At 35.3% G+C, this 16,127-nt stretch overlaps 1 protein-coding gene across 3 annotated transcripts in view; it reads left to right on the forward strand.

The window, feature by feature from the left end:
- Nucleotides 1-13,752, forward strand: part of VGLL3 (vestigial like family member 3) — a 47,793-nt gene extending 34,041 nt beyond the window's left edge. For all 3 annotated transcript variants that reach the window (XM_037525694.2, XM_037525695.2, XM_037525696.2), the window contains exon 4: nucleotides 9,432-13,752. In XM_037525694.2, the coding sequence (XP_037381591.1) occupies nucleotides 9,432-9,475 (44 nt within the window). In that variant the 3' untranslated portion in view covers nucleotides 9,476-13,752. The remainder of the gene's footprint in view (nucleotides 1-9,431) is intronic.
- The last annotated feature ends 2,375 nt before the right edge of the window (nucleotides 13,753-16,127 follow it).

The raw sequence follows: 16,127 nt of genomic DNA on the forward strand, positions 1-16,127 counted from the left end.
TTTTGCAAGAGACAGATAGAAGACAAAATATGCCAGTTTTCCATCTGAATACAGTCTGATATAGTAGGGATTTAACATTGTTATTTTTGTCAGCCACAGCCTGTGTTATAATGCTTATTTTCATGACTGCTTTCCTTGAGTGGTAGCAGGTGACACTGGGCATCTTCATAATCACTGCAGTCCTATTTGTGTTTTCTTGGATTGGACAGAATTTCTAGAAAATGTCAGATAGCAAGTTTAGGTTTATATCACATATAAGTGAGATGCAAAAATGTCATTGCAGAATTGATATACATGCAACATGTCTTTCTTACTGAATATTTTCTATTATGTTTTGCTTTATGGAGATCAATTACATAAATTAAGTGGGCTTTAAAATACATTTGTATTTCTACAATTCTGAAGCAGCTTTTACAATTTTGGAGTCTTTAAAAATAACTCGTACTCCCATGTACAATGTTACCTGTGTCAGATTTGTGTCCCCAACTGTGGTTTTTTTATGGTTAAGCAGTGGATCCAGATTAACTCTTCCTCTGGTTGGATTATCTATCTTCTGGATTGTAAAAATGTCACTGCATAACCTACAAACCTCTTTAAAGATACGTGTTTGGCTGCATTTTTTATCCAACAGATGTCTGGATAGTTAGAATCTCTTGAGAGTATTATAACTTGTGGTTTCAGTTACAATAAGTGATCCAAGCATTTTTCGGTCTTGCTCCCCTCCAGTTCTGGGAGAAAGTCTGTAGAAGAAATTACAGAGGGTATTCCATTTCAGTCTTCCTTACTCTTTTTTTTATATTCATTTCTGTCTTCTAAGTTCTTTATATCTGTTTTTGAAATTGAGGTCACTGAATTGGTGAGCAGTGTCTACATTCCATATTGCAACTCCTGGTTCTTAGCTTCTCTCACCGGAGAGGTTATCAAATTGACATTCAAAACTGGAGCACAGTAAATTGCTGCTGAGATCAAAAGCTACCTAACTCTGTGATTTATATTTTATATTTGTCCAGAAGGTCAGTTTTAAAATGACTGGTTCAGAGTTGTAATTCCATATCCTGATGCTTAAAGTGCTTGCCAATTTCCCTTCCAGCTGGGCATTTTAATGTGCACAAGCCTAAGGAAGTGGATGTTGCTAAAGGCAAAGGCTGGAGTATCTACACTGGGAGAGTTTGAGGTTTTGTGGAGAGGAAGGATCTGAGAGGGCAGACAGATAAGTGGGGGCTTGCTGTCTGGGCCTGGGAAACCTGGAGCAACAGGAGACACCTGGGCACTGAACTGCTTGTCACCTGCAGTGTTTGCCTCAGGTGTGCAGGTGCTGTGCTTCTGACAATAATAGTAAATTATGGTCTACTAGTAAGTCAGGTTCAGGGGGTTTACATTTCTACTGTCTTTTGAATCTGAAATTAAAGATATTTTGACAAGTTCAGACAGTTTTCACCTCATTGTTTCTGACAGTACTACTAAATGGAGATTTTAAGGCAATTATAAATGTGCCTGGAGAAAACATCTTTATACACAGAAAAACCTCCCTCTTAATAATTTATGGCTCTGTCATAGTTAGGTATCTTTTACCATTGTTTTTGTGTGCAAGAGTTGTAATGATAAGAGTATAATTATAATACAAGTGTCATAATAAATTTAATCTTTAGTTTGGCTCAAGAATACATCTTATTTTTGATGATTTAAAAAGAATTGTTGTCTTATATTTAAGTACTGAGTATGGACATATTTATGCTCATTAAGCTGGCAAAAATATTGCTGTACATGAGTAAAATACTAATATACCTAACCCGTAAGCTTCAGAAAATTTGAAAGACGAAATTGTTTTCTTAAGAGCATAAAAAATTAACCAAAGATTAAATGTAGAGAAAGAAAATGCCATAATCACATACTGTTCAGCCTTACTAATACTAAGCAAAATGTAATTTGAAACAATTAGATAGTTTTAATCTGTAATAATGATACTAAATAGTAAAAAAGTATTGCATATTGATATAAATTTCCTGAAATATTACCACCCAAAATGGAATACGTAAATGTAAATTTATGCTTGGGTTCTAAAATTATACCAACATTTCAGAAACTTTTCTTATTTACCAAAATACTTACATAAATAGCAAGTGTATTTGTACACAATTGCGTTTCCAAATGATCTATACCCTGTCCTTCACTCACACTCACTTAGACTGGGGCAATCGAGTCACACCAGTGAGTCTAACAGGCACATGTTGGAGATGTGAAGGAGCCAGATGCCCAGAGAAACCCCACCCAGACATGGGAAGAATGCAAATTCCACACACAGTGGCCCCACCTGGGAATCATTGTTTTTATTGTTTTATAATGAAATGACATTGAATAAAACAAACTTATTCAAGGATCTGTTGTACTTCTCTAGATAGCTGGGTAACTCATGGTATAAGATAGAATGAATATTTTGCAGCCCTTTAAAAGGAATACAAGGACTAGTTTTCCAATAATATTACTGGTGAAATCAATATGTTGCATCATAGCATATATAGTGGTATGAGTGTATATGGTTACTCAGTGAGTTGTGTGATGACAGGGGATATTATGTAGAAATTTTTCTTTCTAAATACTCTATAATCTGATTTTTAAACAACGTATCTGATGTTTTGAAATTGAAAATTTGAAAAAGAATGGAGGTCTTGACAGCTGTTAAAGATGATCTATTCTTGATGTTCTCCTGAAAAATAAATCACAGTTCCAAAATTGGGTAACTTTCTCTTGTATTATGTATCCCCTACATTAGTGGTAAGGTGCTACCCCCAAGTAGATCTTATTTAGAAATTCTTAATTAGCATTTAAACTGATTGCCCTAGGTCTCAGACAAACAAATTCCAGTTGTATGATCATTAACAGTGGTAATTTCATAAAGTAGAAGAGGATAATATGACTGTCTATTTTACCAATTTGTGGTCATTTGTCATTGTGTCAATGTTGATGTCAAATTGATGGTGAGGGTGGAGTATTTTGATATAGCATCCAACAGAGTGTTGTATATATTTGTATTTGCGATAAATATGACTTATCTTTATTAAAGCAGTAGTGAAGCAGGGAGTTCATTCTTTTAATGTTGGAACAGATTACTACATTATTTTAGCCTAATAGCAAGCATTTGCTTGAAAAGGGTTTCTAGACTCTTAAAAATATATGAAATGAAATATTTGTATTTATTTTTTAAGTATGTTCTTTATTTTCAGATCATAAAATTTTCTACCCACATCTACAGGTTTTATGTTTCTTTTTCTCTTTTTTTTTCAATAGCATGTTCTCTAGTGTATAGTTACCATATTACTTCTTTTGTCTCCAACAATAAAATTAATTGGAAGCATATTCAACTTGCTTAAGAGCTTTGTTCAATGGTATTGTCAACTGATTATGCTTTCTGAGAAGTTGGACATCCATTTTTAGTGATTATGACTATGGCAAACATTCTCTAAGATTCAGGTGTACTGGAGTATTACTTTTTCAGTAAGCTAATTTATTATTTCTTCATAATAAAATTACCAACTCTGTACATTCTTTGGTGTAACCCAATGATAACTGTATTGTTCTCAGTTTAAAACAATATCTCATTCAGAGACTTGAAACCTCTTCTAAGATTCTTCTCATGCCTTTTCATTAGGTTGCTTCTGTATTCCTAGAGAATCACATCACAAAAAAATAATCAGTTAAGAGTTTGCTCTCGTCATTTCATTCTTATCTTGTCTTTTGTTCCCAGACATCTCCCCATGCCCGTAGTCTGTTTCTCTGTGAATTCTCTGTACAATACTTTTCCCAAGAATGACCTCAGCTTTTAAGTATTTATAGTCGCTATAAGATGCTGAAGTGAGGTAGCCCATGCCATTTCTTCTGCTTAGGGCACCCACATCATAGCTGTAGGACATGCTGGCAGGCCCACCAAAATTCTCAGAGTTTGCTTCTGTACCCTTCTAGAAAGTGCCATAAGAAATTTAGAATCTTTCATGGACACTGAAGAGTTGAGATTAACCAGGAAGAGGGAAGTTTCCAGATCTCAAAGTACTTATACACACCCTTTTGCCATCTCTTTATCCTTATTCCCAGATCTTTTTGCAAGTCTATCTGTGAGGCTGCTCTGTTCTAAAAATCTCTGCTAGAAAATGAGAAATTGAATAATGATAGTCAGAGTCTTCAAATTTTAAAGGTAAATCATAATGTGATTATTTTCCTTGGTCAAAACTTCTCTCCTCCTCATAATTATCCTAAGTTTATTTTCAATGCTCCTACTTCCACTGCTGTCTTGGAGGATCTGGATTTTTTTCTTGCTTTTTTTTTTTTTTTTTTTGTCATTAGGTTATGGTAGTGTTGGAATTGAATGAAGAACTGGGTCTGTGGGCTTTCAAGTTAATATCCCAACTGAATCCTAGACTCAAACTCTGAAGCTAACTATTTGATTTCTTTGTTTTTTTTCTCTAGTCCATTTATAAGCCACATCATGAGCCTTAAGCTCACACTGGGGAATGGTGGAGTGAGGGCATGGTTATATTAAAGATACATATTTTAAAAATATTACATCCTATGACAAGCAGTTGTCATCTTGAGTATAACAAGCTACTGTGTAATCATTTGCAGTGTCTTAGGAAGAGCATGACATATGTATAGTAAAAAAGAAAAATCAAGAGAGCTATTTTATTAACCCTTATATCAGTTCTGTTAAATCAGGGTGTATCTAAGCAGTACAAAAAGGAATATGAGAAATGTTAACTTTTTCTTGAATTGATTTTAAAAGGAGATAATGTATTTTCTCTCACTTTTTTTAAAAGATTTATTTATTTTTATACTAGAACCGGGGTACAGGCCAGATGTGTGGGAGGGTGAGAAGATTCACCAGAGACAGAGTGGGGAACAGAACAGGCAAACTGATGAAATACTGCTGAGGGGAGCAGTGGGCGAGACAGGAGAGGTCTGCTGCGCCATGTGAGATTCTCGCGGGCCAGCTGGGATCGAACCTGTGCTCCGGACAGCTTCACAGTGCAGTGCTCAACTGCCTGCGCCACCAGGGAGGCCCTTTTGAATTGATTTTATACAAGGATTTTGACTTGAGTAGTTGGGAGGCGTAGCTCGTGCCGGAGACCACCAGCTGCAGCCAGCTAGTCCTTACAAGGGGAGCCAAGTACATTGTGGTGAAGACTGTTTATGTGGATCTCAGACCACCTTGTTTTCAGTCTTAACTCTACCACTTAATGGTGTATGAATTCTGTTAGTCTCCATTTTTTCATTTGTAAAATAGATATTACTATAAGCATGACTGGAAACATTAAATGAGACATTTCATGTAAAATAATTAGCATAATGCCTGACATATTCAACTCTAAGAAAAATGATTGGTAATTTTTTATGAAGTTTATTTTTCTTTCTATTGAAAATCTCATAGATTGAAGAATAAAACTAAAATTGAGGTACTAATATCAAGAAGGTAAACATAGGTGATTTCAGATTATAAGTAGAGAGATTTCAGGATATGTTATAAGCTAATATCACATAAATTTGAGTTGAGGCATAGCAGACTTCTCCTGTCTCGCCTGCTGCTCCCCTCAGCAGTGTATTTCCATCAGTCTGCCTGTTCTGTTCCTTACTCTGTCTCTGGTGAATCCTCTCACCCTCCTATACATCTGGCCTGTACCCTGGTTCTTGTATGTATACATAAATCTTTAAAAAATTTTGAGTTAAGAAAGAAAGAAAGAAGGCAAAAAGATCTGAATAGGAGCAAAATTCTAGCAGAGTGGGTTTTGTGTTCTGGTAAGAAAATTTGGAGAAATCCCAAGTATATGTGGATCACATAAAGAGTATGGACTAACAATTTTGTCCTCTTTAACCCTGTGGGGAAAGCTAAACATACTGGCTGGCTCTTGAACAGTCTGATGTACTCATCAGTTAGCTAATAAGAATAAGAATATTCCTGCTTCTCTGTTGCATATTTTTAAAGATTTATTTTTTATTTACTTATGCATACAAGAACTGGGGTGAAGGCCAGAGGTGAGGGGAGTAAGAAAATCCACCAGAAACAGAGTGGGGAGCAGAACAGGCAGATCTACTGAAATGCACTTCTGAGGGGAAGAGCAGGCAAAACAGGTTAATCTGCTGTGCCATGTGGGTAGCTCCCTGGCCCAGGATGGAATGCAAACCACAGTGGCTGGAGATAAGTTGATAGTGCTGAGTTTCTAACCCCTGCACCACTAGAGAGGCCCATGTTGCATCTTAATAGTAGTCAGGGGTTTTGTTTGCAGCTCATTTTCATGTACTTTCCTTACACTTATTTTGAAAGTTATAGCTTTAAATAACTGGTAATTATAGAAATCATTTAATTTTTTTACCCCACCACCAATAAGAAGCTAAACCACAGGACCACATTAGAAATTTAGTATATTTCACGTCATAAATGAAATGATTTTTTATTTTTATTTATTTTTTTAAAGATTTATTTATACAAGAACTGGGGTACAGGCCAGAGGCACGGGAGGGTGAGAGAATTCACCAGAGACAGGATGGGGAGCACAACAGGCAGACAGACTGAAAACACTGCTGAGGGGAACAGTGGGCGTGACAGGAGAGGTCTGCCGCACCATGTGGGTATCTCCTGGGCTGGCCAGAAATTGAACCAGCAGGGCAGAGGTTGTGGACAGCTTCACAGTGCTACGCTCAACCTGCTGCTCCACTGGGGAGTCCCAATTTTTTATTTTTTAGAATTTGCATTGTAATAGTGCAAAGACTTGGAAACAAAAACCACCAAAGACAAAGTTATAATGAGAGAATGCCTTCTGTTATTCTGGTTGGAAAATCTAAACCTATGTTAACTATTGTATTACTTGTCCACAGAAAGAGGCTAACATGATTTTTGAAGGATTCATATGTCTTTTCAAAACAAACTTTGGATTACCTTTTTTTTTTTTTTTTTAAGATAAAAAAGCACTGGAACTCCTTGATGATTCCAGCACTATTCATGACTTGCAGTGCTGACATTCTATAGATTGATGGGGCCTTCAGTGTGGAAACACTGAGTCATACCGAAGAGGAGATGCTTTAATAATGAAAAAAATATTTATGCAGTCAGCATATTGGTGGTTTGAATTATAAGAGTCACCCAACAGGGACTGTGTCAGGTTGTGAATTATTCTAACCACAAAATCATTTGAAAATGAATAAAGCAAATCAGAGTGAATCAGTATATATCAGATCTCTTTAGTTCATCCTCCTCCTTTTATATCTCTTTTTTTTAGATTTATTTATTTATGCTTACAAGAACTGGGGTACAGGCCAGAGCTGTTGGGGGGGGGGTGGTGCGAGGATTCACCAGACAAGAGTGGGGGAACAGAATAGGCAGATTGACTGAAGAACACCGCTGAAGGGAGCAGCAGGCAAGTCAGGAGAGGTCTGCTGCACCATGTGGGTTGCTCCCTGGCCGTGGATCAAACTCATGCTGCAGTGGCTGTGGACAGCTTCATAGGTTGCGTCTTAATCCCTTGCGCCACCAGGGAGGCCCCCTCCTTTTATATCTCTTTATTCCCTTTTAAATGGGAAGGGAAGGTTATTAATTCGTGTATCAGAACATGATTCTAATACACTTGAGAACATGAATTAGGATGGGATTAATCTTTTGCCATTCAGGAAGTTGTGTTTTCTCCCCATTTTCTCCCACAGATGTTAGAGAACAGAGTGACTTGTGCTTCCATGAGGTTCTTTTTGTCTTGTGTTTGTTCTCTCTCCCTTTATCAGTCTGTTGGAGATGGTCTTAATATCTTCCATCAACAACTAATTGTGTCTGTTTTAGTAGTGATACCTTTTGTTTTATGAATTTTTTGACAAGTTAAGAGGCATGAAATAACATCACTACAACAGTGTTAATAACAATTACAATTTAAAACCATACTGGCTCATATAACTATTCAGTCAAATGATACTCAATCCAGACTTAAAAACAGTTTTAGATCAAAGATCAAGAAAACTTGTGATCATGGCACCCATTCAACAGTAATCTCGCTGCATTTCTCTCCACTGTTTTTTTAAAAGCTTTCTCTTCAGGTTTTGATATTTGGTTCTAAATAACCTAAGAGTCTGCATAAATCTCAGTTTTCACTCCTGTAAACAATTGTGCATCAGGACTGAAGAAAATTACTTCAAGTGGGTATAAGAGAAAGATACTATGCTATGTGCATATGTCAGAAATTGACCAATGTACTATACTAGATCAGATCAGAATCATATTTTTTTGAGTCTTCTCTTGATAATGTTTTCTAAATCATTTTAATTAGGAGTTGGAATTCACTAATATTCACATTTCCTTTTGTTGTCACTATTTTTATTAACTTACCTGTAAATTTTCTTGCTATGAAGTATAGATTTCTATAAGACATCTAAAATAACTTCAGGAGAAATATGAGATAAAAATAAATAAATATAAATAGAATATAGGTTTGTGTTACTAGCTATGAACCAAGTATTTTTTACTGGCAACATTAAACTTAATTTTTTACCTTGTCTAATTATTTACCATAATTTGTAGCAATCCTATTACAGATACATTTCAAACTAACACTAGATTTATTCAATTTTAGTTCAAAATTATCATATTGATGGGTGCCGGAAAGGATTAATTAAAATGCTGCCTAAATGGGGCCTCCCCTGGTGGCACAGCGGTTGAGGCTGCCCGCAGCTTCTGCAGCGCCAGTTCATTCCCTGGCCACCTGCAAGGGTCCCACCAAAAAAAAAAAAAAAAAAAAAAAAAAAAAGCTGCCTAAATGCTCCAAGATTGTGGACACCACTCCTTTCCCCTCATAGCATCTCCTTTTGAAGTTATAAATAAAAATGTTTCGCTATATATATTTTATTTTGTATTCACTTATAATCCAATTAAAAGAAAAAACACAGTAAAGAATTTGTACTGCACAAATAGCACTGGTCTTTTAGGATTCTTCTTCTTTTTAAAGATTTTATTTTTGCATAGATGAACTGGGGTGCAGGCCAGAAGTGTGGGGGTGGGGTGAGGTGAGGTAAGAGGACTCATCAGAGACGGAGCGGGAAGCAGAACAGGCAGATCTACTGAAATACACTAAGGGGAACAGCAGGCGAGACAGGAGAGGTCTGCTGCACCCTGTGGGTCAGCTCCCTGGCTAGGGATCGAACTCATTGGTGGTAGTGATAGCACTGAAACAGCCTCTAGGCCACCAAGGAGGCCCCTTCTAGGGTTCTTATCACCCCATGTGTTAGCTGGCTTTTTGAAAATTATTGAGTTCAATCACAGAATTCTTTTAGAGATCACAATGTCCTAGGGCACACCTCTCAGTTGTTGCCCAGCTTATCTGTTTGGTTTCTATAGCCAATGCATTGGAGGTTATGCCCATTTTTGATCACTGTATTAATGCTTTTCATTTTTCTTCTGTTACCTTTTCTAGGTCTGCAGCATCAAGACAAGAGCAAGGAATCACCATGGTACTGAAATACACAGTATTTTCAAGTTGGGTTGGAGTGTGAATCTAAGGACCCACTGAGGCGAGATGCTACCAGGACTTTCTGTTCTGCAATGGGACACAATAGACATGGAAGAAGAGGAAATATCAGCCAACTGACTGTAGTTTGGAACCTTTTCTTGAGGAAGCAGAGTGGGTCCTAGACATTGAAGAAAAGCATTTTGTTTGTTTTTTCCCTCATCTGAGCCTTTGCCAACCGTGCAACTCTTTTTTGTCTTGCTTTTATCAATACATGGTTTACTTTTTGTTTCATTTTGATTTATTTTTTGAACCAGCCACCTTATCAGGAAAAGATGAACCACAAATGAAAATGCTCATTCTTTCAGGAATACAATTTTGTAGCTCTATGTGCATCTATTTTTGTAGAAATACAGAAAGTTTGATTTAGCATTGATGGGCTATTTTTGAGGGATGTATTTTTTTTAATATTGTAAAAATGGTTAAGTTCTGTTTCAAGAACTTGATCCAGAGAAGCACTGGCAAAAATGTTTAAAATGCTTGTCTTTAAGATGTCTGTGATATGCTCTGTGCTTTCTAGGTTACCTCAAGTGTTTGATATCTTCTCCTTTGACAAAAGTCACCCCATAGCCAAGCCAATTATAGTATTGTCTTAAATTAAATCTCAGTGAAGATTTAGTTCAATGCTAGCTCACTTAGCTTGGAGTTATATGTATAACTTGAAAAGGAAGTTTTTAATGACCACACTAAAGAAAGGATAGTTCATTAATTTGATTTCTCCCAAAGATTACTTAGAGATTTATTAAAAAGAAGGTGAATAAGCTTTCAACCTTATAGAGAGTTTTCTTAGAATATTCATTCTTCTTTCTCATCCATCCAACCAGAGTTTTTATACAACTATTGGGAAAAAAATGCATTTAACCACGCTACCCGCGAGGACCAGTGACTCGTTTCCTTCTTTCTAATTCACTCCCTGAAACTTTAAAAGTCATATTTTAAGTGGACATTTTTTTTCCTGAAAATAGTTTGCATAATGTGGAAATGTACTAGACACATCCCAAGTCCTTTGATTAATAGCTATTTCCTAAATGTTGCCTACCAATGCAAGTTGAAAAAATAATATATTGTTTATGTACTATTTTAAACATGGGTTTTGACAGATTCTTCCTTTTGGGTTTAAATCAGTTTTTAGCTGATCTAATTCTTAAAAAAAATTAAAACAAAGATTTTAAATTGGGTTTTAGGATACAGTTACTGAGATTGGGCTATAAATTGATAATTTATTATTGGAAATACATTATTGAAAACCCAGGATTTAACTTGACACTGTCCTGAGGCTCTAAGTAAGGTAAAGCTGAAATTATCATTAAGAACTTGTTCGGAAAAATATAAGAACTATGATAATAGCGGTTACTGATATTTTTAAGACTTTCAATGTAAAATCCATTCTTTATTTTAGCTGCTTACACAAATAGATTCTATTTAAAAGTTAGCCTCATACAGAAGTTTTAACTTGGTAGAAGTTATCAAATATTCCCCATCGCTGTCCCACCCACCCCAATGTGAAATGCAATGGTTAGTAAAATGCCACATTCCATCATACATTGCTATGTAATGTGGATGAACATTTTAAATATAGGAGCAACACAGCATGTAGATTTCTCACAGATAATTTCCTAATTTTTCTATTACCCCATATTATGCATTAGTTTTCTTTTCTGGTGTGTCCTGTGAGTTATAAACCTGTATACACTACTCTTCTGTGCTTATCATTCCATACATTGCTCCTTCTGAACCAGCTTTGAATAGCAATTTGATTTGATAAAATTGTAATTTGCCAAATCTATGAATTACAGAGTTGAGTGAATCTATAAAATTTGTTTATCTTGTGTCCTCCTGAGTTTTCAAAGACAAGTATTCTGGAGTTCTCATGGGATGACTCACTGGGGATTATTTATTTCCCTCTTCTTCCCTTAGGAAGCTATTAACATTTTTGCAGTTTCTCTTAGAATAGTGTTGTACTTGCAGTCAGAGTAAGTGAATTTTCCCAGTTAAGCGGAGGAGAAAAGTATTAACTTTCTCTTCCTTTCCTTACTCTCCACTGAAGTAGAACTGTAGGAGAGAAGCAGACAATTAAACAGTGTCTCCTAAATTGTTACCTTGGTCTGCGTTACTCCTAGTAACTACCTGATAAAACATTTCTTGGCACCAGGGCCTAAAAAGAGTTGGAGTCCTGAATTCTGCTGTATTCTGGAATGATTTGTCAGTAAGATCTTCAGTGAGAACAGGCTTAGGTACTGTTGGCACATTGCCCCCACAGAAGAGAGGATCCAAGTCTAAGTAACAGGAGAAAAAGAGTGCATGTCTCTAAAATTGTTTGGTTTCCCTTATCAGATTACAATTGCTATCAGAAGTCATAACAGAGAATGAGTTGTACTTCAGCAAAATATTCTAAACTTATTTTAAGTTTAAAATGCTGTTACCATTGGGGTTTGTTTTGCTCACATCAAAATAATGTTGTTGAACTTAGGGAACTTCAAACAACTGTTTTGAGTGCTAACACTGTTCCCCCATCCCCAATTTCTTTTGAAACCATGTCACCTTTGACTATTTTACAAATAATGCTATTCAAGCTTTCTAAAGATCTTGGACTAGGCATTGGAAAATCTATGTACACTTTGACCACCAAACCATCAGGAGTGGAGGAAAAGTGTAATGGGGACAATTTAGATGCTAACTGATTATTTGGTCCCTCCTTTATTGAAAAGAACTTCTAACATTTTAAAATTAGTGATTCTGAAGAAGCTTAAACATCCCCTCTAACTTTTCCCTTTAATTTTTCTCTTTCCTTTTAAAAATCATTTATTATTTTAAGAAAAAATGGCTAGAATTGCTTGCTAATTTGCAACTGATAACTCAGTGCTAACAAATAATTGAATAATTAATTATTTAATTTTATAATAAGCTTAAAAAAGACATTCTAGGCACTGGAATAAAATATGCCCTTGAGGAGCTCCTTATTATGGAAATAGTAATAGCTCATTTCTACTCTCATACCTGCAGAATATATGACAGAATCTATCTAAACTGTGTATTTGCTCTCTGGTTTAATTTACTCTTGTCATTGAAAGTGGGAAACTATATTTCAAGAAACTGCATTCTACCCCTTACTGAGTGTTCCTTTTATATATTTTTCATAATATTTGCTGAAATAAATCAATTTGGCAATGATTTTAAGTGATAGGAAAAGAAAATATTATCGTTAGGGTTCTGACTGTGGATGAACAGAGAAGCAGATGAATTAATGGATGAGATTACAGGATTCAACATAAGTCATTCTCTGAATTCTAAATTAGCCACAAGTTTTTATGTGTGATTGTGGGCTTTATTTATCTGATGAGTAAAGTGGGAATATAATACCTAACTGGCAGGCTATGGAGATTAGTAGTAATATTCATCTGGTTCATTACAGATGTTTAATAAATGACAGCTACTACAAATGTCTAATAGTTAAGTAAGTGATAATAAAACTCCCAAATGCCCCTTATCTTTCCTTTCCATACCCATTTTTATAGCAATCCAGTAAAGGATTATTCTTTTCCCATAAGAGACTGTAACAAGAGAATCTCTGCCTTTAACTAGATTTTCCAGATAAAATATAAATTTCTTAATTATCCTGTTTTTCTTAGTGTACAAATTATGAAAGAAAGTAAATTAACCTCTTAGTAGTATACAGGTCCAACGCTGAATTTCCTTACATATTCCAAAATTTTCTTCATCTGGCATCCTGTATGATTTTTCTCCAAAATTAAGGTAGTAGATTTATTTAATCACCAAAGTTGATATTTCTGAGTTATGTTTTGGGCTTCCTTAGCACCTGGGGAAAACATCTTTTTTGAAGTTAGCAGATTTTTTTTTTTTTTAACTGCCTTGAAGGAAAAATTGCAAAATATGGTGGAAAAAAAGTCTTCCCCATGAAAGGAGAGAAAAAAACCCCAACTCTTTACGATCTCAGTCAGCAGATTTTCTCTATTTGAGAAAAAAAAGAAACAACTTTATTGGAAGCAGATGTCGACACTGTGTCAGTTACTGAAGATGGAAAGAGTTCACTGGAACCATCACCATTACAAAGGCATATTGATGGCAGTTAGAATTCCTGTGATTGATCACCTTCACAGCAGACAGAAGGACAACAGAAAAGCAGAAACTGTATGAGACCAAGACTGAAATCAGCCTGTTAATTTTACCATACAGAACTCAGGGTTTGTTTCCCCCCACCCCCGCCACCCCACCCCCCCCATCCTCCAGGATAAAAGATACATCATTCAGAAAACTTAAGGTTTGCCTGAGAGAAAAATTAAAATGTATCTAAAAACATGGTATAGGAGTCCTTTAAATGTGTTATTAAAACTATTATTAAAGTCCATTTAGAAAAATCAGATGAAAGCTGTAATTCAACAACTATGTTGAAGACAAATACGTAGATGACACTAAAGTGGATAACTGGAGATTGGGGATTAAGGTAACCCTGCAAGGTAACTGCAAGGTAACCTTAATCTCAACAGCTTCAAAGTGTTAATCATATCTTGGTAACTTGGTCATAGAGACGGATCACAGAACAGACTTTCACAATTTGTCAGTAGTTTTTTTTTTTTTTTTTTTTTTTCGTGCTCTCTGGGAATTTTACCCTATACATTTTCCAAAATACTAAGATAGTCATTATTGTTAAATATCTTACTCTGTTTCTATTATTGTCCACTGTGCTTTTTGTTTGTTTAAAAAAAATTTCTGTGTCAAATAATTGATAAAACTAGTGTTCTATTCAAATTAAAAATCAATTTGATCCAATACATTTATCTGAATCTCCTTTTGGTTTCAAGAAATACTAATTATGTTTAATTTACCAATTGCATAGTATAAGTAATGACACCCTTTAGAAAGGGTAGGTCACCACCAATTAGCTTCCTTTTTAAAATTTTCTGGACTACTAAATTTTGTCCTCATAACTTTTGGAATATAAGACTCTTTAATTAGCTCATTTGGTATATACATAAATGTGAACTTTTCTAATAATATCTCTTTATACTAGTAGAGATGTACATTTTTTTCTATATTGTGGCTAGGGTAAAAGTTAATGATTATTTACACACTTGATTTAATTACTTAGAATATTTACTCTCTTGGATATTATATCTGATTTAAAAATACTATTCCATACATTTTTCTGGATATACAATATAGGGAAGGGTTTTCATGTGAATTCTTTGTATCTTTTTAAATGCTTATGCTGAAAGGCAAAACATGGATAATTTGTTTTCATTATATAAGTCGAGGTATGGTGAAATAATTTTATAAAGAAATACATAGTGTGTTGAACATTATATTTGTTTCTTGATTAGGTAAACTGAAAACTAATAATAAAAATATTGTCTTAGAATATTGAAATGCAGTGAAATTTCAGATTTGCTACTTCTATGAGCAATTTTATGCTATTTTAATTTTACATTTCCAAAAAAGAAAACTTCATTAATCTTAGCTGTGTTGTCATTTTTAATATACAAAAAATATATAAATCATAAAACTTTTGGCTTTATAAGCTGATTATGAAATATTTTTTTCTGTTTTTCATGGGGTTAGGGAAAGGCATTTTCATATTTCTATTCATTCTTTAAGTGCTGGCCTCATAAGTGTGTGTCGATGATTTAAGATGATGGAGGACTTTGTAATAAAAACATGTCATTTTCAATTTGTTCAATAAATAATTTAATGTGAACTTAATGTTTATATTTTGATGTAGCATGTAGTTTGGTTTGCATTTCTTGACAATTATCTAAAGCTATCTGATTTCTTCTTATTCAATTAAGCAACTTCTAAATGTCTTTGGAAACTAACGTATCTTAAGGATTATTTTTTATCAGGTTGTAGGGTAGGGTAAGTGAAAAAGTATCAAGTTTTTCTGCCCTCCTGCCAGTAGGCTTGATGATGGATCCCTGTGGTCCTGAATACATGCCTGATGGCGGGCAACTGGAGTGGGGTGTGGGCCTGCTTAAGTGTGTACACCTGGGCTAAGACTGGGCTTATAAGGGCAGCGTCACGGGGACGCCAGAGAACCACGAGAACAGAGAAGCAGAACAAGAGTGAAAGGGAAGCAGAGAATGCCGAGAGCCAAGACAAAATGAAAACCTCCCAGCCCCCCTGCACCCTTGCCTGCTGTGTACCTGGTAAATCCCAATAAAAGCCTGCAAAGCCACTGAGGCCTCCAGGACTCTCTCCTCCTTTACCCTGTCTGCTCGGGTCACAGAAAACCTGCACTGTGCCCTTCCTGCCACTACGTTGGTCAATTTTTAGAACCAAAAAATTGATATGTCACTTTGAGGAGTAGATTGTAATATGTAGTGGAAGCAGGAGTGAAATGGGCTGTAATAATTGCATAATTGCCTTATGCTTTTGAATTTATTAATACAGTGCTTCTAAAGTTAGTTACCAATTTGACCCTTTAGAAGAGGAATGTCTTATTTTTGTTTTCTTTTAGCTTTGTTGGTACAGAACTGGCTGTAAGTAGTGTGGAAAAACAAAACTTTGCTAACAATTCATTGACATTAAAGAAGAGCACCTGGAAAGAACCAGTTCAAAATCTTAATATTTTTAAGAAGGCTAGAGTTT

This window comes from Talpa occidentalis, unplaced genomic scaffold (genome assembly GCF_014898055.3).
Source record: "Talpa occidentalis isolate TD23 unplaced genomic scaffold, MPIMG_talOcc4v2.1 talOcc4.4, whole genome shotgun sequence".
NCBI lineage: Eukaryota > Metazoa > Chordata > Mammalia > Eulipotyphla > Talpidae > Talpa > Talpa occidentalis.